This window comes from Trachinotus anak, unplaced genomic scaffold (assembly GCF_046630095.1).
Source record: "Trachinotus anak isolate AG129_WGS33_773 ecotype Australia unplaced genomic scaffold, CSIRO_AGI_Tana_v1 ptg000023l, whole genome shotgun sequence".
Taxonomy (NCBI): Eukaryota; Metazoa; Chordata; class Actinopteri; order Carangiformes; family Carangidae; genus Trachinotus; species Trachinotus anak.
The window spans coordinates 4,624,174-4,646,438 of record NW_027273874.1 but is presented as its reverse complement, the minus strand read 5'-3'; the positions used below and the strand labels follow the sequence as shown (position 1 = coordinate 4,646,438).

Below are 22,265 nucleotides of genomic sequence, written 5' to 3'. Positions count from 1 at the left end.
CTAATAAAACTTACCTAAACTTATAATACAATGCTGTAGCTATTAAGAATTGTCCAACAAATATTAATCATTACACCAAAATATGTATTTGGATTTGTATTTGGAGTCAAAGCACTTTTTCTTCCAAAGTGTCAAATAAAAGTATGGCAAAGATCTGATTGCACTGAAAATAAACTTTGTAATCAGGACACTCATTCATGAATTATCTCTCTTACTTGGGATTTAAAAACAAATACTGAAAGAATGCTGAACATTTTCTTTTTCTAAATATCATTTCATGATGTTATAGTTCAAATCGTGTTGTTGTATTTTGTATATTGTGCGTCCTTTCTGGGTAAATCATTTCCCACGCCTGCGTGGATCCACGGAGGTCAGCGCCATCGAAACCGCGGCGCCTGCAGTGCCGCGGTCCAGCCAGACGGGGGCGGCGCTGCGCCTTGTTTGTCCCTGTGGTGATGGATCAGCAGCCAAGCCAAGACAGCAGGAATAACAACACAGCAGAGATCACAGTTGTAAGAACCGAGGCTTTAAAAGGCAGTCGATATATGCAGCGGAGACTGTGATTACATTTCGAGTCTTCTGGCGGACCACAAGAGAGAGAAGCAAATCCAAATTCTGTGACTTGTTTTGGAAAGAGGACCCTGAGGTGGAGCTCTCCTGGAGTCGTATTGCCTTCTGGCTAGCTGGCTAGCATGCAGCTGTAGTGTCTGGATTTGCAGGAAAACCGGGATATATCGAGCTGGGATTTGCACGGACTCCCATCATCTCAACCACTTCGATATCCATCTATTCGCATGCAGATAAGGTTATACAGGCCTTTTTATCTTGCACACCTAGCTGGTTAGCTAGCTGTCTGCAAAGGACCGACTCGTTGGCGCAGCTGAGAACCGAACACACAGCGCATTCGGTCGGCGTGAGCACCAACGCCATGCCGCGGATTGAAATCGGCCTTTCCGTTGAGCTAACTTTAGTAAGCTAACGCTAGCTGGATACAGCAGGCCGCTTCAGATGGTCGTTATCACTCCCCAGTCATTTTATTAGATAAGTCACAACTCAAAATAGGGAAGCAGCATTAGCATTGACCCGACACGGTGCTTGCAGTTTTATAAGCTCAGCAGCAGAAAGAGCTAGCTAATGCCGGTTGACCTGCTAATTAGCTAGCTAGTTCGTTAGGGAGCAATGCAAAACCAACGTTAGCGTCTGGTTTGGTTTTTGTTTACAGTGTGCTAGCATGTAAATTTTTGCTAGTTACAGTAAGCTTGGGAGCGTGTTGGAGTGGTGTGGACAGTCACTGTATTTTAACTTATCAAGCAGAGGTACGGCTTATTTGTGTGTGGGCTGATTTGCATTGGCTAGCCGCATCAAAACAGATAACGTCGCTATCAGAATGACTTTGAACGTTAATGTTAGGGTTTAAAATAATCTATGCAAGCATAGGACCGAGAAACCTGCGACACTGAGGTAGCTCTTAGCTTGTGTGGGGTTATTTGGGTCGCCGTCGAAGCCACGCATGTAAACAAGTTAGTATTTCATTGCAAGTTATCACAAAATATCATATCATTCAGTTACTTTGAGCTTATCTTCAGTGAATTAGCTTTACACAGACACGCAGGCATGGCTGTTGTTGTGCTCCTGGAGCACAGCGAGACATATCAGTCATTCATTCATGATTGATGACCTGTGAGGAAGCAGGCCATCCTTTATCCTTTACCCACTACAGCTGAACTACTGCATCAAGCCACTAAATATCTTTGTGATAGTATTTATTTTGAACCACTAATGCAACCTGGGTACTGAGTTTTGAATGTTAGTTTTAGCAGCACTTTCTTTTTTACAATCACACTGACACCTAACTGGAACCACATGGGTGGATGGGAACATGAGGAGCGCTCTGTCTGATCTGAAGCAGCTTCCAAGTAGCTTGAAGATCTGATCTAAAGCACAACAGTGAGCCCCATTGTGTGGACTTAGAACTGAGGAGGAACGAGATGACGATGATGATGATGGGGATGATGATAAAAGAGGCCCAGTGACAGCGTTGATCCCGCACCAGGAAGCAGAGGAGTTGTCACAAGGCTGCAGACATGAGTCTCCGCCAACCCACCTCTACGCTGGACAGGTAGGAGGCTCACTTCCGCTACACACAGACAGCCTCTGTTTCTGTGGTGCATCTCAAAGGCCTGCGCAAAAATGTAGGGCTTCCAGATCAGCCAATTGATATGTCTTTATCACACTTCCCAGCCTGGCCAGTTAAAACGAGTCAGACAGGCTGCGTACTGGGGGGTGATAGAGCTGCCCGCTGGTGCAAGGAGAGTGAGGACAAAATACTGTATGGAGGAGAATTCCTACTCAAAGCCAGCTTTATGCAAAAGATTTCGCCATCACGTTTAGATTATTTGCAGTGAGTTTCAGTGTTTGTCTGTTGCTTGATTGTCATGTTGTGACTCTTCACCTGCTGTGTCTAGCTTTGCCTCTGCTAAAACACTCGATGTACTGTAGTTCATCCTGTCTGTTGCTGTTGTTCATCACCACATTGACTACGTAGTCCTACACTGTGCTCCCGTGATCATTTGTCTGATGCCTCTTTGTCTCGATAGTGTGTCTTTCCTGTTTCTCCTGCTGTCAACCTTTTTTTTTTTTTCTGTGTGTGTTCTTGTTGTGCACGTGCCCACTATTGTCTTTGTGTGTCATGTGACAGCAGGGCAGCCAATAAGAAAAACGCCCACCTGTTCAGGTAGGACAGCTGTCCAGTAAGCGCTCATGTCAGGGTTTGTGGAGGGGGGTGGGGTGGGGTTATGACACCTACAGATTGTACAGCTGTGGCAGGAAATTTCTCAGTGGCTGCTCTTGTTATTTCAGGGCATTTTAATTTGATGTGCAGGTGGAGTGAACCACATGCACCCAGCGCTAGCGTGAGAAAAAAAATTGTACACATATAAAATGCATTTCATGTGCTCAAAATGTGTTGTGGTGCATTCAGATGTACCAATTCATATCCATCCATACAAGTCATATCAAAGCACTGAATTCCATAAGGAAATTTTTAATATGGATCAGTTGTATTATGGTTGTTACCTTATCCACTTAAACATGTAAATATTTATGATGATACAGATGGATTGGATTGGATGGGATTGGTGCATTCCTAGATTCTTATATTATGTAAAGTGTTGAATGCACCTACCTGGACAAGCTCAGGTGAACAAGCAAAAAAAAAAAAAAAAAACACAGTTAAACCATGTTTATCACTCACTCAGAGTATATATGTCCATTTAGATACTTTTGGTTTGCTAAATTATGATTTGGATAGATAGTTATAGTCATTTAATCTCTCCAATAATTAGTTTCCCAGACTCTAAGGTGAATTCTTCAAATTGCTTGTTTTTGCTGATCAAAAAGTTAAAAAAAACCCCAAAAGTACTGAAGACGAGGAGCAAATCCTCACAGTCATGAAGCTTGAACCATCAAAAGTTTCACATTTTCACCTAGCAGTTGGCTTAGGAAATTACTCAAACAGCTATTTTGCTGTCAGTTTTCTTTCCGTATACTTAGTTGAAAAATAATTTTAACAGAAATTTGCAGGAGCTAAATATCTCTGGATTTTAGTAAATCACCACAAGTCCATCTGGATGGATTAACTGCACTCTGAGTCAGATTTAAAAGAAGTTTCACTGTGTTTTTGAGTTAATTTTTCCTTTAAGATCAAGTCACTGGACCTCTGGAATATTACAAAATCACTCAAGTGTTTACACTGTGAATTCTTGAGACGTTCACTCTTAAATAAATATATTCTCAGAAGGCTGCTCTCAGTGTTTACAATCTGTAAGAGTATAAAGGGCATTGGGATTGTTTGAACTTTAGTCTATTTTCTTTTGTTCAGTTTCTTTGTGCCCTTTGTGCATCAAGGTTGGTCTTCATTCTGAATTTCCTCTCCCTGTTTTTTCTCTGTCCCTTTTCCTCTCTATCTGTTTTTCCTTCTCTCCTGTCATGCTTCGCTTTCAGCCCTTTCGCTGCTTGGTGAGTTTTCCTGACGACTGCTTTCTTGTTGCTTCTCACGTTTATCAGATACTCATCTTCTTGCTCTTTCTAACCCACTTCTGACCATCTGTTTCCCTTGAATCCTCTCCTCCTGAGCCCCCTCTCTCCTCTATCATTGGTTTGGGTCCCATTGTAAGCTTCCCTTCTTTCTCCCTCACCTGCTCCATCACTTTCTATCTCCCTCCTTCAGTGACCCTCCCTCTGTTCATTCAGTCCCCTCAGATGTTAGGTATTGTTTCATGCTAAGTGTCTCTCTCTCATCCCTCAAACCCAGGCTCAGCAGTCTGACCATCGGGGACTCGGATCGCAAATCCTCTGCTGCCCAGCAGAGGGAGCCATCGGTCGACATCCCTGTTGAGAGCACAGGTAATTGCTGCTGGTTCAGGATTTATTTAGGATTGCGCTACAATGAATATTCCCCCGAACACTCTTCATATGCTTCTGTTATACTCTCATCCTCTCCCAGGTCCTGGTCTTGTCCAGAGATGTGTGGTCGTGCAGAAGGACCAGCTCGGTTTCGGCTTCACAGTGTGTGGAGAGAGAGTCAAGCTAGTGCAGAATGTCCGACCAGGTGAGACATAGGCACAGATTTTGAATTATTATTAAGTTTTGGGTTTTTTTTTTACACAGATGCTCCAGCAAACTGCAGTGGAAAGTAGTTTTTCATGCTATTGTCATGAGACCATACATTTAAATTGTGTTTTGATACAGTGTCCACATATTTAGAAAGTTCCCATTGGGAAAAAATCAAACACAAACCTCAACAAAACTGTAAAAAATATGAATTATCTGATTTTGGACATTATTTTTCAAATATAACATGACCCCTATATCACAGATAGTCATAAATAAGTTGTTTATACTAACACACGTAACATAACTTATGACTTTCAATATCTTTGTCTACACCAGTTTCACTCTCTCTGCCTATATTCATGGTTACAGGTGGTGCAGCAGTCAAGGCCGGGGTCCAAGAGGGGGACCGGATTATAAAGGTTTTTACTACTTCCTGCTGAAGACACAGAATTTGAGAGCTGTTGGTTTCTTCCTGTTTTAACTGTTGCTGATTTTCTTCTTTTCCATCTGTCTCCCTCTCTCAGGTGAACGGCTCGCTGGTGTCCTCCATGTCCCATCAGGAGGTGGTAAAGCTCATCAAATGTGAGTTTTAAACAGTGTGATTGCTGGATTGAAGATTATTTAATGCGCTGTCTATGTTATTTTTCCCTTTTAACTTGATACCATGTCTGTTTGTTTACCTGTAGCTGGAACATATGTAGCTCTGACCCTACAAGGACCTCCCCCATCAGCTGCTTCCTTGCCCTTAGAGCCCCTCCCCACTGACCTCACACCCAATCAAAGAACATCTCTGGGTGGGGAGGCGCCTCCCCCTCCACCTCCACCCTTGCCCTCTGGACTGAGCAGCAACCCTTCCCAAAGAATCACTGGACCCAAACCACTACAGGTTAGTGAAAGTCATATATATATATATATATATATATATATATATATGCATGCTTGTTTTGGTGTACACCATCAGAATGATTTACAGTTTCTGTTAATGTATCTTTTAGGACCCAGAAGTACAAAAACATGCCACCCAGATACTCAGGAAAATGCTGGAGCAGGAAGAAGCTGAACTGCAGGTGACACACCCACACTTGACTTCAGAGCTGATACCAGACTGCTTCTTGATCTTTCCGTAGATGCAAATATTGTAAACACTGTGGTGTTCTACCCGACAGCTTGTTGTGTTGTGCTATCTGCGTAATTAGTCATAATAACCTGACCAATTTACAGGACTTGATGGAGGAGCGGTTGAGGAACCCATCACCATCCCTGGAGGAGCGGATTGAAAGTGCCAAGAGGAGAGCTCACCAAGTCAGGGTCAAGATTCAGCAAGATCTGGTGAGGAAGATTGAAATTCTTTGCTCATTCACGGGTCATTTCAGGTTTTCTCCACTCACTGAAACCTATTGTTTCACTGACACGGAGTGTGGTAAATGGAACAAAAAAACACCTGTTCAAATTCACTGGTCAAATCATGTGACCAGATGAATTCAGTTATTAGACTCAAGGTGAAGTGGTCTGAAAAAATCAAAAAATGACCTGAGATCCTGTTTTTCATCAGAATATTCATCCACACACCTTTAGCCCATCTCTTCTTGCATTAGGCAGACAAAATAACATGATGCATTTTAATATGTTTGCCTGTGCGACCACTCACACTGTCAGATCTTTAGTTGTGACAGTATGAAAGGGTTTTAAATTTTAAAAAATTGTTCTACTATTTTAAAATTAAAGCCGTTGCTGGAAATGAACTGGTGCTTTATTCTGCTTCTCCAGGAGGGAACACGATCAGAATCTATCACGAGCTACGTCATAGCCGGAGAAGGTTTGTATCACCTTTTTTTTTTTTTTCTATTTAATTGAGGCGTAGTCTTAATTACTGAGCAGAGGTTTCTAGCATAAAGGGAGCTATATTATATATTATATATTACATATTACCACTCACCACCCTCACACTATAAACTTAGAAGCTGGCCCAAAATAATGTACCCCTTTATGCTGTAATCTGTCCATGGTCAGGGGTTACTCTGTCTTTTACCATTTGTCATGGTATGAGTGGTTTAAAACTGCCCTGTGTGTTTGCAGGTCGACTATCAGTGGACTCCAGTGAAGGAGACGTGGAGGTAGGCCCGCAAAATCTTGTCTTTTCATAAACCGGTGAGATTGTGCATGTTGTGTGTTCGTGTATGCGATGGTCCCACTCATCCCGTCCCCCTCGTTCCCCTTCCTCCTCCTGCTCCTCCTCTTCCTCCTCCTCCCCAGGCCTTTGAGAGTCCCCACTCCTCCCCCTCATCCTCGTTCAGGACCCCCCTACACCGACGGCAGAACTCCGATACACACACCCTCTCCGATTCGGTGAGATGGACACACGCACTTGCATTCACGTTAAGATAGATGTTCACTGAAGCACACATCCACTGTAAAAATGCACATGGTCGCCGCCCCCTGCTGTTGAGGCTATACTGGACATAAAGAAACTTAGCTGACTGACAGTTAAAGGAGTTTGACAGTGTCTTCTTGTCTCTTCGGTCAGAGTGACAAAAACTGTTTCCTGAAATAAAACAGGTCATGAGTCTTTGCATCTATTCACACTGGTATGAATACATATACAGTATGTACAGTGTAATTCTGAGAAGGAGGGAGAGAGAGAGACAAACACAGAAAGAGATTATTGTAGAATGTGAACGTGACCAAATCTAATTGAATAAAAAACCTTAAGTTAAGTTAAAACACAGGGAAAGTACTTGTCTGTTTTTAACTGTTCAGATTTTTTATGCTACAGACTCAGTAACTGCAGATGTTATGTTGACTAAATCTTAAGTGTATTTTTAGCTTATGCAAAAACAAGGCCTGCAGCGCCAGCTACATATTTGTGGAGTATCTCTGTTTAGAGATATAGCTGTCCTCTTCATCTGCTCCTCTCCATTTCTGTCCTGCACCTTAACCAAAGCTGTTTAAAAGCGTATGAGACAAGCGTTGAGAGTGAGAAGATCATTTATCACCACAACGTTCAGTTCATTTTTTTTGACATCATCCAGTTGCACTGATCACTGCATGTACAGCATATGAATGGGAATAGGAGATGTGCTTGGACCTGCTGTCAGTGTGACCACGTGCTTTCCATTTCTTCAAATCTGTGTGTGCATCTGTGTTTAAAGGGCGGAAAGGCCCAGATCATTGGCCCTGAGGAAGAGGATGAAGAGGATGGCGGTTATGCATTTAATGAGGTGAGACAGACACTTGGTTCATATCAAAACTGCGATTCTCAGCTGTTCTCAGCTTCTTTCCTCTTTCTGCATTTTGCCGTTTCCTCCATCTACACAAGTATTCAGCTCTTTTTCTCTGCTGCACTCTCAGATGGACGGTCCATTCCAGGACATCGAGTTGTTGAAATCACGACCAGCGCACATGACAGTGTTCATGAGATATGTCTTCACTCAGCTCCTGGACCCCAACCCTCTGGTCAGTCCAGGTTATAGTGTGTGCTACATTCAAACAAATGTAAACAAAGATTTTTCGATAACATTGTCATCCACAGCAAGGGCAGATACTCCAAAATCTTATCTACATCTTTATCTTGCTGTAGTGTCATTAAGGCTTTGTTAAACACAAACACTGAGTTTAAATATTGCCATGTGTTTATCTTGGTTTGCTTGCTTACATTCATGGTTGTGTGTGTCTGTAACAGCTGTTTTACCTGTCAGTGGAGGCCTACCTGGGCTCCAGTACTAAAGATGCCCGCGCACTTGCACCTCAGATCTGCTCCCATTACCTGGACCCAGATGCTGTATGTTCCAACACAACTTAATGATTTTATTTTTGCATTATTCTAAAGCTTATATTCCATAATTGGCTCTGGATTTGTTACATTGCTGTAGACACATTGGTACTTTCAAAATTTGGCATCACAGAACCTAAAGGATAAACCTTCTTCAAATCCTTAATTAAAAAGTAGTATGACTCATTTCACATACAGCGTGTAACCACTATTACCATATATCATGTAGTGTCGTGTAGTAACAAATGACACATTTCTTTCTTTTTTTCCTACAGCCTTTGAAAATCAAAGTACGAGAGGAGTATCTCACAGATATTGGTAAGTTCGTTATTTCATATTATATTATATCATAAAATCATAAAATCCACCTGGAGGATTTTCTTTCATGTAAAACTGAAAATCTGTCTACTGGTATTTTGAGTTGCGATAAGATGCGTGTGATGATTTTATTCTAACATGTGGCCAGGTGGCTGCAGTGTTGATGTTATGTTGGCTTGAGAGGACACAGCATGTATCCACAGACTAAATGTTGTGTGTCCATGGTTCCATCAGAGAGTCGATTGCACGCCCAGGAGGACATCAGAGGCCCTCTGTCGGAGCTGCAGCAGCAGGTGCTGCCAGACATTCAGGACCAGATACAGGACTACAGGTGCACACATTCAGATGGATTTCTTTGATAATCATTAACACTGGGAGTTATGCAGTGAAAGTATTTTATTGCATCAAAAGTTAAGGTTTCCACTTGGTTTTCCAATCTGATCTCAACTTAGAAAAAATAGTGACCATTAAAGTCAGTTTTGACAGAAGTAGCTCATGTTAACCTGTTGAGTGGGTTTTTCTGCGTTTCATAGGAACAAGCAGATGATGGGTCTGGGTTCTCTGTTTGGAGAAGGAGACCTGCAGCACCTTGACGGAGACCCCGTGAAAGAGAGACAGGTGGTGGACAGACAGGTCACCGCCCTGTGGGAGATACTGTGAGTCACACACTGCTGTCTCCTCACGTTTTTCAGAAATTCAGTTCAGGGGTTCATTTTCAGGCTAAGGTGGTCCACCTTTATCTTAATGATGCCCAGGTCGTTCCCCTTGAGTTTATTAACATGTTCACACTGACGCCAAAAGATGATGATAATAATAATACTTATAATAAACTTTATTTATATAGCACTTTTATTACCAGTATTTGATCTAAAGAATCCAAATCCAAAGCTTTTACTTGAAACAGTTTGAATCCACCTGTTAACAGATTATACATGGGTTAAGTTCAGCATTTGGCTCTAATCATACAGTGAATAAAATATAATACACACACACTCACACAAAAACACACACAGAGACACACACAAAGACTATTGACCCAAGTTTGCTGAGCAACAGGATCCATTGTCAGGGGCCCAATAAAGTTGTTATTACAAAGTGACAGACGGAGCTCATCATAACAAAGGTCATCACCAAAGCCACAAACCCTGGAAACCACATGACATTCACTCCCTTGACTTTATACACACACAGACTGTTTCCCGTCACATGATAGTGGCACTACGTTCTGTTTCTCCCACCGGCGTTTGCACCTGAACTGGATCTAAGTCAGAGGAGTCTGTCGGATTTGTCTTTGAAAGCCGTTTGTTTTCTGTGGAGGGAGTTAACAGCCTTTTTATGTCTCTCTCTCTGTCCCTGCTGCAGATCAAAGCACGAAGAGGACAGAAGGTAAAAATGAAAATCTCTCTCTTGTCTTCTGGAGTACAATGTAATTAAACAGTAACAGCCGTCTAAGAGATTTGCTCACTTATTCCTCACGTCTTTTCTCTGTTGGCTTCCTGTCTTTCCCTTGATTCTCCTCTCGTCTCCTCCTCTCTGTCTCCACCCCTTTGCTTGTCTCCCACAGTTCTCCTCTGGCATCGGCGGTCCTCCTATACCTGCGTCATTCTGGTATCAAGCTAAGAGACTCCAAGGTCTTCCCTGGTCTGAGTACAGAGAAGGAGAAGTGGCTCGCTTTCTTAAAGACGAAAAAGGTAAGAGTGGAAACTGCCCTGTCGCAGTCCAAAAAAAAAACAAGCTCTTGAAGAGCAGTTTTTTCCTGTAGGAGCAATCTGACAAGTCATTATCTAAATAATGAGGTCTGCTATTATTTTGAAACTGCACTTAAATTAATCAAGTTGAATTGTTGGTGTTGGTGCAGCTAATAAAAGATGAAAAGACATGAAGATTAAATAAGAATAAGCTATATGCATTGACTGTATAACATGACTTTATGGTTCCTCTCTCCACAGCTGAGTGGCACCAAGAAAGAGAAAGATGGAGAAGATAAAAAGAGAAATCCCATCCTGAAGTACATCGGCAAACCCCGGACCACATCCCAGTCCAGTAAATACAAACACACACACTTATATTCATGGATAATACTGGGGAAGGAAATGAGAAAATTAATAGTAAATGATGACTCATGCCACTGATTTAATTTAGGGGTATTTTTAACCTCCTTGTAAATAATAATCGTGGTCACAACGCTAAAAAGCTCATGCACAGATACATAAATGTGAGATTTTTAAAAACATTAATTCTTCAAATCATCATGTTGGTCTCATGAGTTCATTATTAGTTCTCAAAGGTCGTTATCAGCTGACAGTATTGGTCCACTGGCACACCACATCAGAAACACACACACGCACACTCGATGCTCTCACTGATTATATTTGTGTGACACCATTGATTTCTTTTTGTCCTTTGTTTGCCCTTTTATTGTTGCTCCAGGTTTGTTTATTGATTTATGGAATTTTTTATTGTGTTGTTATTATTATTATCGTCATCCTGATTTCATTGTTTCTTTTTGGTTCGTTTTGGTTTTGTAGCATTCCATGTCCCGTTGTCACCCAATGAAGGTACATCGCTCTTTTGTTTTTACTCTTCAGTTGAATCAAACATACCTGAGTTATTCTTCATGTGATGTCGTAGTTTAAAGACTGCTTGTGTTCCACCTCATTTTACACACATCACCCACTTCTGCTGAAAGTGTTTGCACACTGTTAAGTGATAATCTTTGTGTGTGTGTGCAGTCCGTCCTGGCAGCGTGAGGAACATCATCCAGCAGTTTGAGAATCACACAGAGACGGCAGGAGAGGAGGGAGGAGACGCTGCCGACGCCCAGAGGCTCTCCTCCAGCAGCCTGGGAGAAGACAGCATGGACAGGTAGCTCTGCAGTGCTGCTCTCTAAACTACATTATCACCTGTAGTGTATACTCAGTATCAGTTAATATGCTTTCTTTTTGCAGCCCGACGGTCTCGGTGCGTCTGGCACGCAGCGAGTCGTTGAAGGCTCAGGGAGAAGGGCGTCGGCGGGGTGTTGCCTCAGGGACGGAGTCTGTCCCCCGCTCCCGCAGTGATGTGGACATGGAGGACTGTGGGGAGGAGAGGGAGGGGCCTGGCCTCAGGCCGCTTCAGCACAGCGCCTCGTCATCAGCGTCCAGCAGCTCTGCACGGTAACGAGAACCACACACAAGGTTTTATTGACTCCTGATAGTGTTGCTAACATTTGCACACACACTGTCAGAGGTGATGGTCAGATACCATAAGGATGCTAAAAATGCATCCCCTTAATAACAGATTTACCCCTTCAGTGAAGGATTTGCTTCCCAGACAACATGAACACCCCTGCGTTACCCTTGGAAGTGTAGCTTTTCACCTCATGCCATCTCTCTCCACTCTCTCTCAACCTCAGGTCTCTAGAGAACCCTACACCCCCATACACCCCTCGGTCTAGACGCAGGTGAGTTTCCATGTTGCCCCATAGATGAATGATGCTCAGCGATTTAAGTAATTGTCTGAAAGGAAAATAGAAAATAAATAGTTGACCTCGTTCCCACATGCAAAACTCTTGAAGTTGAAATTTACAATTTAGAAATGTCACATTTAAAACCAAATCTGAAAATGCACATAGATATATAACTATCCCTGGACATGTTTTTCTGTTTGTCACTTCATCCATATGCACACATCTCTCCGGGTCCATCCCCTCTACTTGTGTTAATGCATGTGTGTGATTGTGTAGGAGTGTGGACTCACCACTGGCCCTGCTGCCAGACGCTGCGGCGCTGGAGGAGGAGGTGTGTGACGGTCAGAACTGGCAGGACACGGTGCCTCCTCAGCTCCTCGCCACGCTCAGCCCGAGGGAGGTGGACAGACAGGCTGTTATATATGGTACGAGTTAGATTCACACACATGAAAGCAAAGATTTCAATATGATTATGATTAACATTTACCTGAAAGAAGTAACAGTTTTGATAAAGAAAATTCTATTTAGAAATTTTGGTGTTGATGACATTCCTCACGTTCTTCCCTGTGTGTCCTCCTCTGCAGAGCTCTTCACCACAGAGGCGTCCCACCTGCGGACCTTGCGGGTCCTGGACCAGGTCTTTTTCCAGAAGATGAGGTCTGTGCTGAACTCTGATGAGCTGGCCTGCATCTTCCCAAACCTGCCCCAGGTCTACGAGCTCCACGGTCAGTCTGTGTAGGGTGTAGGGTGTCATGTGTGTGTCAGGGTGGTTTTAGATGCAGATCTGGAAAGTCTGATATTCTGTGCAGTATAGAAATGAATCAAAGTGGCACATTTGCACAATAAAGTGAGTTGTTCCTTTAGTGGGCATGTCCTCAGTCCTCTATATGTTGCTAGGTAAATAATAATAACTGAAGCAAATACTAAGCAAAGGTCGTAACTGTTATGTGTAATCTCAGCCTGCAGGTTCACTGTGTCAATATGTGTTCTGGGCCTTATCGATTATCCTACTGGTGACATATGAAACATCTAATTAATCTAATCTTAGCAGGGTACATATTTACTTGGATTTGAGTTTTAGTGCCGCCTTAACGTTGCTTCTGTATCACATCTTTGCAGCAAGTCTGTGCGAGGCGATGAAGAAGCGAAGAGAAACTCCCATTGTTCAGGACATAGGGGACGTGATGCTGGCCAGGGTGAGATTAATAGTCGATTCCATCAGTAGCCATCTGCCATCGTTTTGTCTCCATTTCCATCCCCTCACTTCTACAGTGATGCTGTGTTTAGTCTGTTAACAGTGGTGTGTGCTTGTAGTTCGAAGGTGCAGCTGGAGATGAGTTTCAGGAGCAGGCGTCCCAGCTGTGCAGTCAGCAGTCTCAGGCTCTCGAGCTCATCAAGAACAAACAACGTAAAGATCCTCGCTTCGCTCACATCATCCAGGTAAACAAGCACACACACACACACACACACAGAAACATACACAACCCCTACCAGCAAAACATATTTAACTTTCATATAACCTACGCTTGCACGCTCTTTACAGCAACCACATCACTAAAGACTGCATGTTCTTTTTGTTTTTGTCACCATCTATTCAGGAGTCGATGATTCACCATAAAAACAGTGAAGGAAAATACAAACCGTGCGTTTGCTGTGTGTTTGTCTTTTCCCTGATATTCCCACACTCGTGTTTTTCACATGTTGACCTGCTTGACTTTTTCTTCAGGAGTGCGAGGCGAGTCCTCACTGTCGGAGGCTGCAGCTTAAGGACCTGCTGGTGTCGGAGATGCAGAGACTCACCAAGTACCCTCTGCTGCTGGACAACATAATTAAACACACAGAGGGTGAGGAGAGTTTACTTGATGTTGGACGGCCGTGTTTTTTTTAAGTTTCTCCAATGCACTTTTCAGGATGTATTCTTGTTTTCCCTTGTAGCTGCTTCGTCAGACCTCCCCTCACTCCAGCGGGCCCAGGCTTGTTGCCGAGGGATACTGCAGGCTGTCAACGAGGTCGTCAGGGAAACAGAGCACCGGCAACGTCTCAGTCAATACCAACGCAGGCTGGATGCTGCCCCTCAATTCAAGGTGATAGAATAGTTTAGTTTAATTGTTTGTTTTTTTCCGTCCCAACTTTCTTGGTCACATCGTTCACATTGTAATAAAAGGCTGCCAATCATCGCTTTTAATCTAAATTTGTTTTATTTTACTTTTCTTTCTCACAGAATCTGGACCTGACCACAAAGAGAATGATTCATGAAGGTCCTCTGACCTGGAAAGTGAGCAAAGACAAACAGATAGGTGAGTTTCTGTGGCTGTCTGGCATGTACTAGCTCGCCAGTTTGGTTTCATACCATCTAACCACATGTCTCTGTATCGCTGCATCAGAGATCCAAGCACTGCTGCTGTCAGATTGCCTGGTCCTCCTTCAGAGGGGCCCAGACGACCGGCTGCAGCTGCGATATCCATCCCGCTGGCTGGGTGGAGGCGGAGGAGGCAGCGGGGACAGCAAGACCTCCTTCAGCCCTCTGGTGAAGCTGGACTCCCTGCTGGTCCGCTCAGTAGCTACAGGTACATCTACAGTGTCTGTTAGAGAGGCAAAATTCAAATTTGGGGTTTTTAATCATCCCAAATTTCATTGTATTTTTATTTTTTTTTTTTCCATTGTTCCATTGTTTTTATCAAATTACATATCATGGCATCAACCACTTATCAAACGTTCATCTTGTGGTTTCCCTCCAGACAACAAAGCCCTCTACGTTATCAGCACCACAGAGAGGCAGATCTACGAACTGGTGGCTGGGACATCATCGGAGAAAAACAAGTGAGCTCTTTTCTATAGTCAGTATTTACCACAGCATCATAATGGTCACATTGCTTTACATTTGCAAGATGTGTTGACTGGACTTTGGTCTTACAGCTGGAAAGATTTACTTGAAAAGACCGTCTCATCAGCTGACGGCTCATCACCCCTGATCAATCATGGATCCATGCCTATGCCGTGAGTAAATGTGCTGTCCATGAGTAATGAATAAAGGAATGTGTCCTTTGTTAGAAATGTTGTGCATTACTCCATTAGATGTATCTTATTTTTATACATTTATTTTCAGCCTCACAGAAATTGAAAGGATCTGATAAAGTCATAAACTGGATGAGGTCTTGCTTAGGGTGTGTTCTGTTTGTGTGCATTTTCTGTAGTTCCCCCAGTATTCGCAGCGCGTCCCCAGTCTCAATGGGCAGCAATGTCGATGCAGGTAAGAACCACATTATAATCATTTAGCTTGAATATGTAAATTGTCTGCAAACGTTAGTCACCTAACGACACGTTCGAAGAATCTCCAACTGTTTTAAATCTTCCAGACAACTCAATGATGGAGCAGTCAGATTCCATGGAGACTCAATCCTCCAACGACATAGTGCTCTCCGACAGCACGCCTGTGGACCAATCAGGAGCTTTCATCTGTGGTGAAAGACAAGCAGTTGGTGTGGCAGAGGCCGCTTTACAAGACGGTGAGAGGGAAGCAGAAACTGCGGCATCACTTCTACGAACTTCTGGATGTTTGAGCAGATTTCACCTTCGTATTTCATAGTCAAAGTATAATTGAACTGTGTGTAATCCAGTTTAAGTTAGTATATTTATCTTCATTTAGTGTAAGTTTCTAATTATTATTACCTTAAAATGAATGTTTAGGAATCAGCTGTTAATCACTGCAAAATTTTGAATCATCAGTTTCTGTTTGTGCCGCCTCTACAGTCGAAACACTACGGCGCCTCATATCACGAGACCTGGAAGAGGACGGATGGAGCCACGACTCAGATGACACACCCACCAATGAGACAGCCAATGAGGGGAGCTCGTTCTCTGAACGGCAGCGGCCGGAGTCTTTGGAGACCGTCCTCAACTTCAGCACCAACGACTGGGAGGCCGAACCTGAAGAGGCTCCACCCTCAGACACTGAACAACCCAGCGTCCAGGTCGTAAGGAAAGGTAACGCATCAGATTGAGAAAGGTTTCCAAAATGTTACCTTCCTCATGTTGGCCGATCACTCTGAGTTCATTCAATTCTCGGATCATTTTAAATTTTGAACCATAATTTTGAAGGTAACTGGCGTTGGTTGAACTGGAGGTGAATTCAGCTGACTGTGCTTTCTGTCTGTTTTTGGATAAATCTGGGTTCTTTGATGACTGCGTTCCTTTGCATGTTTCTCTGCACCCTGTGATTCATTTATTTTGTTTCTCACACACTTTATCTTCTCTTTTTCTTTTGTGTGCTTGCCCTGCACAACACAACAACACCGGCTCCTGTGTCACTCCCTCACACTCTACTTTCACTCCACTTCCACACACTCTGTCCTCTGTTACACGTCTGTCCATAGCTGTGGTTGCGGGTCCTTCTTCTTCTTCTTCTGTCCCTGATGGCATCACTGATGATGTCACCCTCCCCCCCGACCAATCATCCAAGCCGAGAGGGGAGGCCACTATGCAGGGTAATGATGACCAATTTAGTCAAGAGCTGTATTTTTATCAGACCTTTACATTTTTATATTTACATGTGGAATCAGTGAGTTTTTATATTGTTGAGTAATTAATAACAAGATAATAAAGACAGACTATAATCGTTACTTTAACCCCTGAAATCACCAACACACGTTGTGTTTGTATCACATCTCTGTGCTGCAGGGAACACTTTCTACTTGGTAATGCCTACAGAGCAGGGAGAGAGCATCACCGATGACCTCAACGACCCTCCTACCCCCACCGCCAGCCACTTCCCTCTGCCTCCGGAGGAATTGATGTCACTACAGACGCAGACGGAGGAGGAAACGCCAGCCTGCGGTCCAGAGTCCAACCAATCGGAGGCTATGCAACTGGAACAGGAAGAAGAAACGGGTCAATCGCAGGCCGGGCACCAGAGTCACGTGATCAAAAATGTGGATGAGATTTTCCACACAATTGAGGGGTTGATGAGCAAGTTGCGCCAGCTCAAGGTGGGCTGAGTATCTGTTTGTGTTCATCAACTCCCCTCCCCCCGTTTTAACACACAGAAAGGTCAAACCAGTTTGAACTTTTTTTCTGGACAGTGACCACAAAGTGCGGCCTAGTCAGAAAACACACCTGAAAAAACATCAACACTTCTGAGAGGATCCCCCTCTTTGTTATTGTGACATGTCTCAGATCCTGTTACTGTGGCCACTTCATCTTTCAGAGCAGTATAACCAGCTGAGAGTTTTATCTGTATTTTTTTCATTCACTTAAAAAAACAAGTATACAGGACTTTCCCTACCTTATAAAACAGCATATGAGAGTTATCACGCAGCGCCTAAGCTGAATGAAGGCAAAAAACTTTGATGAGAGTTTTCTACTACTCTGGAAAGAAAGGATACCACATTGGCCCAAATAAAATTTTCTGGAAATTATGTTTAAAAAAAATGGGGGGAGTCTTCTATTTCAGGACCAGACAAAAACAAAGGGACTGACTGTGACAAACATTTCTAAGCAGCACAATATTATTGTGTTTTTTTCCACCTCCCAGCAGCCAGCATGTTTATTATTGATGTTCTACTCTGATGTTAAAATCTGGCTTTTCTGCATCTTAGGAAATAGAGAAGGCTCATCACAAGCTTTTGAAAACCCTCGCAGAACCCTCTGTCAATCAGGCGTCAACCGACCAAAAGTGTCACTCAGCAACTGTCTCCAGGACGCCGTCTCTGGATCGCGGTTCAGGAGACGGTGAGTGGCCGCTGAATTTTCATTTCCAGTAATGGCTGACAGTGCAGTTTCAAGTCTTTCACGTACTGAAATCTTTTTTTTTTTTTTTTTTCTTGAACCCATCCAGGAAAAGACGGAAGTCCAGCAGAACCCAAGATTCAGTCAACTGGATTCTGATGTCGCTCCGGAGTGGATTTACTTGCAGTCATTCACTCTTCATCGATGACATATGTACACACCCGTATGTACCCATTGTCAGACTTGGGCACCCAAGCCCCGCCTCCCTTTGCCCCACATCCCTGCATGCACCGACCAGTGGAGCAGAACCTTAGGACTGTAGCTGTTTTTGTTTTTCTGGTTCCTCTGGATACCAAGAGGCTGGTCGGACTCATCAGGATTTCTGAGGTGAGCGTAACCTCTGACTCCTACCAGAGCACGAGGAGGAGTCCAGGGCGACTGAGGAAAAAGTATGAAGGAACAAAAAGGAAGAAGACAAGTTGACTAGTGGAGAGAAAAGGAAAAGTTGGACGCGCTGAAAGTGGGGGGAAAAAAGACCAAGTTGGATATTTGTGAAGGAAAGTGAGTTGTATGTCTTGCTTTTAAGAGCTGGTTGAAGGAACGGAGCAGAAAAGTGTTGAAATGTTAATTTAAGGAAAAAATCCGAGGGACCCATCACCCCAGCACTTTACCCACAATGCATCCCTCTGTCATGTGCATCCTCTACAGTGGACAGATCAGGGACTGGACATGCCTTGGGCTTCATTCAGGGGTCAACACTAAAGCAAAGATGGCCTCTGGGGGGGGAGGGGTCCCCCTCCCACTTCCGCTTGTTGCTTTACACTGAGTTCACCTGCCACTACGGCCGAAGGACTGTGTCGATATAATTCAGGTTATTTGCACTGGGTAAGGAAACCAATATCACAAACACAAGCATTGTTTACCCTTATTATTCATCTTTATTCATCTCAGATGTTCATATCCCTCCACTGTGGGAGAAAAGGTAGAGTTGTTACCTACGGAAACAGTTGCAGGCATGCTGTCATCACCTTAAGGCTTTTTTTTTTTTAACTACAAGATGGCTGTCTATCAGTGCAACATATTGATCGTTTCATGTTTCATATTGATTGTTCATTTTTAAGTTCTGGAAACACTACTGCGCTGTTTACTACTGAAATGCTGGCAGGTTTTATTTTCAGCGCTGCTTCAGAGGCGTACGGGGATCTCAGCGATCCACGTAACAAGCTCAGCGGACTCACACGGCTTTTATGAACATATAAAGTTGTTAGGGTTAAAAGTTTGGGAGAGTTTGGATGTGGGGGGTAGTTTTAAGACAGGCAATGCTGACAACAAGTGTGAGGAAACAAGACAATTACAGATTCAAACTTAGAAACTTGAATTTTCAGTGAAAACCTGTTTGTTACTCAATGAAATTGCTGCCAAATATTTCCGCTGACAATGCCTGTCTACACTTCACATTTGCCTGTGTATCCTTTAGCCCCCTCCAGTCTATTATGTGTGGAAATACCACAGAAAATACTGTGAACCAGCATCTTCTCCCCTCTCCCATCTAATGGTCATGCCATACAGTGTTTGTATCCCTCTAGCACACGTTCAAAGCCATGAGAGGACTCTTTCCCAAGTAGTTTTCCAGTGAGAGACCTCCCTGAACAGAACAACTGACATTTATTCAAAGATGAGTAAAAATTACATTTTACTAAACCAAGGACACACAGAGCGAAAATAAGTTCAAAGGAATAGCTCCACATTTACAGAAATGAGTTTATTTCGACTTTCCTGTCGAGAGTTGAGATAAGAAGATCCATACCATTCTGAGAGCCGTACAGTAAACATTTGGCCACAGCCAGCAGCTGGTAAGCTTAGCTTAGCATTATCACTGGAAGCAAGAGGAAACAGCTAGCCTGCCTCTGGAGCTCACCAAATAATATGTAACACTTCGGTTCTTTGTATGGACCAGACAAACGAGGTGAAACATGTTAATTAGTGAGCTTTATAGGTGCCGGGAGATGGATTTTGTTACTGAAAGTGTTTATGCAAGGCTCTGCTAACATGCTGCTCCGTACTTAAGACACAGACATGAGAGTGGTATTGATCCCCTCATCTAACTTATCATAGGATGATGATGATGTCATCCTATGATAGAGTTTCATGTCCTTGACGTTTTAGTTGTGCATTGGTTGAGGCATGTGTAACCAGCAAAACTGACATTTAAGCCGAGCTCTTGTCTCTCTCTCTTTTTTTATTCATTTGTATGGATCTAAATACACATTAGACAGAAAATATATATTTACACTGCTACAAGGAAGGAACGTCTTAATGAGAAGTTCTGGCATGTACCAGTTAAAATGTTTTTTTTTTTTTTTTTTTTTTTTTACATTTTGTTTGTAGCCTCTTTCTTTCTCTAATCGAGCTGGGCAGAATCACACTGGACTGAATTTTATTTGAGCTGGTTTCAAATACAATAATTGAGGAGCGCTTTAGTGAGTTACCCAGCCTCTTTACCAGCATCAGACCTGTCACCAAACTGAACCCAACCAAGAGCCAACAACACTTTACACACTATCAGCCACCGAGTCTACTACTAAAATGATGTTTCACTGCCTGGAGGAAGGTTTTCACTCTTTAGCCAGCACACCCCGAGGAAGAGGAGGAGTTGATCGAGAGGTGTGACTTTCACATATGTACAGGTGTTTAACGAAAAAAAAAAAAAAAAAACAAAACAAAAAAAAAACAATAGTGCTACTGATTGCCAGGGCGGCTGATTTTCCCAGCTGACCCTGTATGAACAGAAGAATTTGTGCTAAAATGTAAAACTGTTCTACCAAAGTGAAATATCTTTCAGAGGGGTTGAAGGGAACTTTTTTTTTTTTTTTTTAACTCAGATTTTGGCTGCTGTTTTTCAAGCATCTCAGACCAGGAAACTGAAGTGTTGTTCTTGAAAAGAGAAAAAAAAAAAAGATTCCTTAATATTAACATTCTTCCATGTCATAATGTTAATTTTTGGCCATAGTTTCACACAAGAAATCAAGAGTGTCAGATGATCACTTGGTCTGAGCTGGTTGAATCAAATTTATGACCTCGTTTTCCTCACTAAAAATCTTTCTGTGTATCTCCATTTCTTTCCACCCACCTCTAACTACAGCGTTTTTCTTTCCCAATTTCTACCTCTACACTTTCTTTGTATCTTCAATTACCACTTTTTTTTTTTTTTTTAATTTGTATCTCATACATTGACATCAGCCTTGTGGCCCTAACTGGCTGAAAGAAGCTATAACTGATTCCTTTTTCGTTTTTCTAAACGTTGCACAAACAAAACTTCCCTGCACGGTGCAAACTACTGTATGCATACACACAATTTTAACTTTCATCTCATTGTCTTTATATTTTGTGTCTTTTAAAAAAAAAAAAAATCGTGTTCACTCATGTAATATAGAGAAATCAGACCCACTTGTTTTATATATGTTAATTTTTTTTCTGTAAAGCCTTAGTCCTCGTATTTGATTTTATTTTTGTAGATATGATTTAAAAAAAAAAAAAGGATGTATAAATTATTTTCTTCGCCCTTGTTTTTAAAATTGGTGAGATTGTTAGCTGCACAGAAGGAAAAAGGATCTCATGTTTAAGATTCATGTGTTTTGTGAGATTAAAAGAAACTGGATAAAGGAAAAATAAGTGTTGATTGTGGGTCTTGAATTTTTTTCAGTTTGTGGATAACTGTCGCCATTCAGTGTTGGTCTTTTCATACCGCCACATCCTCGGCTGGAGGTTTTATCTTTTGGCTGTTTACAGGTTTTAGTGCTGACTCCAGTAAATTAAACTGATTTATTATAATTTATCTGAAAATCAAATATGTGACTGTCTCATTTACGTCCCTTGGTTTTGCACACCTGATTAAATGAAACATTTAGACATGATAAGTGCTGCTAGTTAAAGTAGATCACCTTATCCCACACAAATACATGCAGGTACATTACTTATTATAATCTTTTTTTGTGTTCATTGTAAATTTTTGCTCTGTCTATGATATCAATAATGCCGCAGTTTTTAAGAGGTATTGTTTAAATATAATATATAAAATAAGGGAAATAATACATTTATGTCAAACCTTAAAACCTGATTTTCATATTGAGCAAATGTAATGTCTTTACACAGCTGAATTCAATGGTCTGTGGAGCAAACTGAACAAAAGTGTTGTTTATGCTCATCTGTCTGCTCTGACATTACTTATTCATAGTTTTATCCACTTCATTTATTATTGAAGAGCAGTTCTTTCTACGATTGTCTGAAATTATATTACCTTCATTTTGCAACACAAAATCGTTTTTGCAATACAAAGTTGAGGTGATACATTTACCATTTTCAGGGATGATTCGTTTTAAGTGACGCGTTTGC

The 22,265-nt window shown here is 42.4% G+C and overlaps 1 protein-coding gene across 7 annotated transcripts; it reads left to right on the top strand.

The window, feature by feature from the left end:
* Window positions 1–317: 317 nt before the first annotated feature.
* On the top strand, window positions 318–21,550 carry arhgef11 (Rho guanine nucleotide exchange factor (GEF) 11). Of its 7 annotated transcripts, none has more exons than XM_071460018.1 (42): window positions 320–2,119; window positions 4,003–4,017; window positions 4,313–4,404; window positions 4,505–4,609; window positions 4,984–5,033; window positions 5,139–5,196; window positions 5,301–5,500; window positions 5,610–5,681; window positions 5,836–5,943; window positions 6,382–6,430; window positions 6,691–6,728; window positions 6,868–6,960; window positions 7,764–7,832; window positions 7,963–8,067; window positions 8,294–8,392; window positions 8,659–8,701; window positions 8,936–9,032; window positions 9,235–9,357; window positions 10,064–10,087; window positions 10,266–10,392; window positions 10,651–10,744; window positions 11,230–11,259; window positions 11,434–11,566; window positions 11,650–11,856; window positions 12,096–12,143; window positions 12,426–12,574; window positions 12,734–12,874; window positions 13,269–13,345; window positions 13,464–13,589; window positions 13,876–13,993; window positions 14,085–14,233; window positions 14,371–14,446; window positions 14,534–14,716; window positions 14,888–14,969; window positions 15,066–15,146; window positions 15,344–15,399; window positions 15,506–15,655; window positions 15,900–16,133; window positions 16,523–16,633; window positions 16,827–17,134; window positions 17,744–17,876; window positions 17,983–21,550. In XM_071460018.1, the coding sequence occupies exons 1-42, from the start codon at window positions 2,085–2,087 to the stop codon at window positions 18,030–18,032; spliced, it is 4,338 nt and encodes a 1,445-aa protein (XP_071316119.1). In that variant the 5' UTR covers window positions 320–2,084; the 3' UTR covers window positions 18,033–21,550. The 7 variants fall into 7 exon arrangements, with proteins under 7 accessions (XP_071316120.1, XP_071316119.1, XP_071316118.1 ...); XM_071460017.1 differs by lacking the exon at window positions 4,003–4,017 and adding an exon at window positions 2,702–2,734; XM_071460016.1 differs by lacking the exon at window positions 4,003–4,017 and adding an exon at window positions 2,699–2,734.
* The last annotated feature ends 715 nt before the right edge of the window (window positions 21,551–22,265 follow it).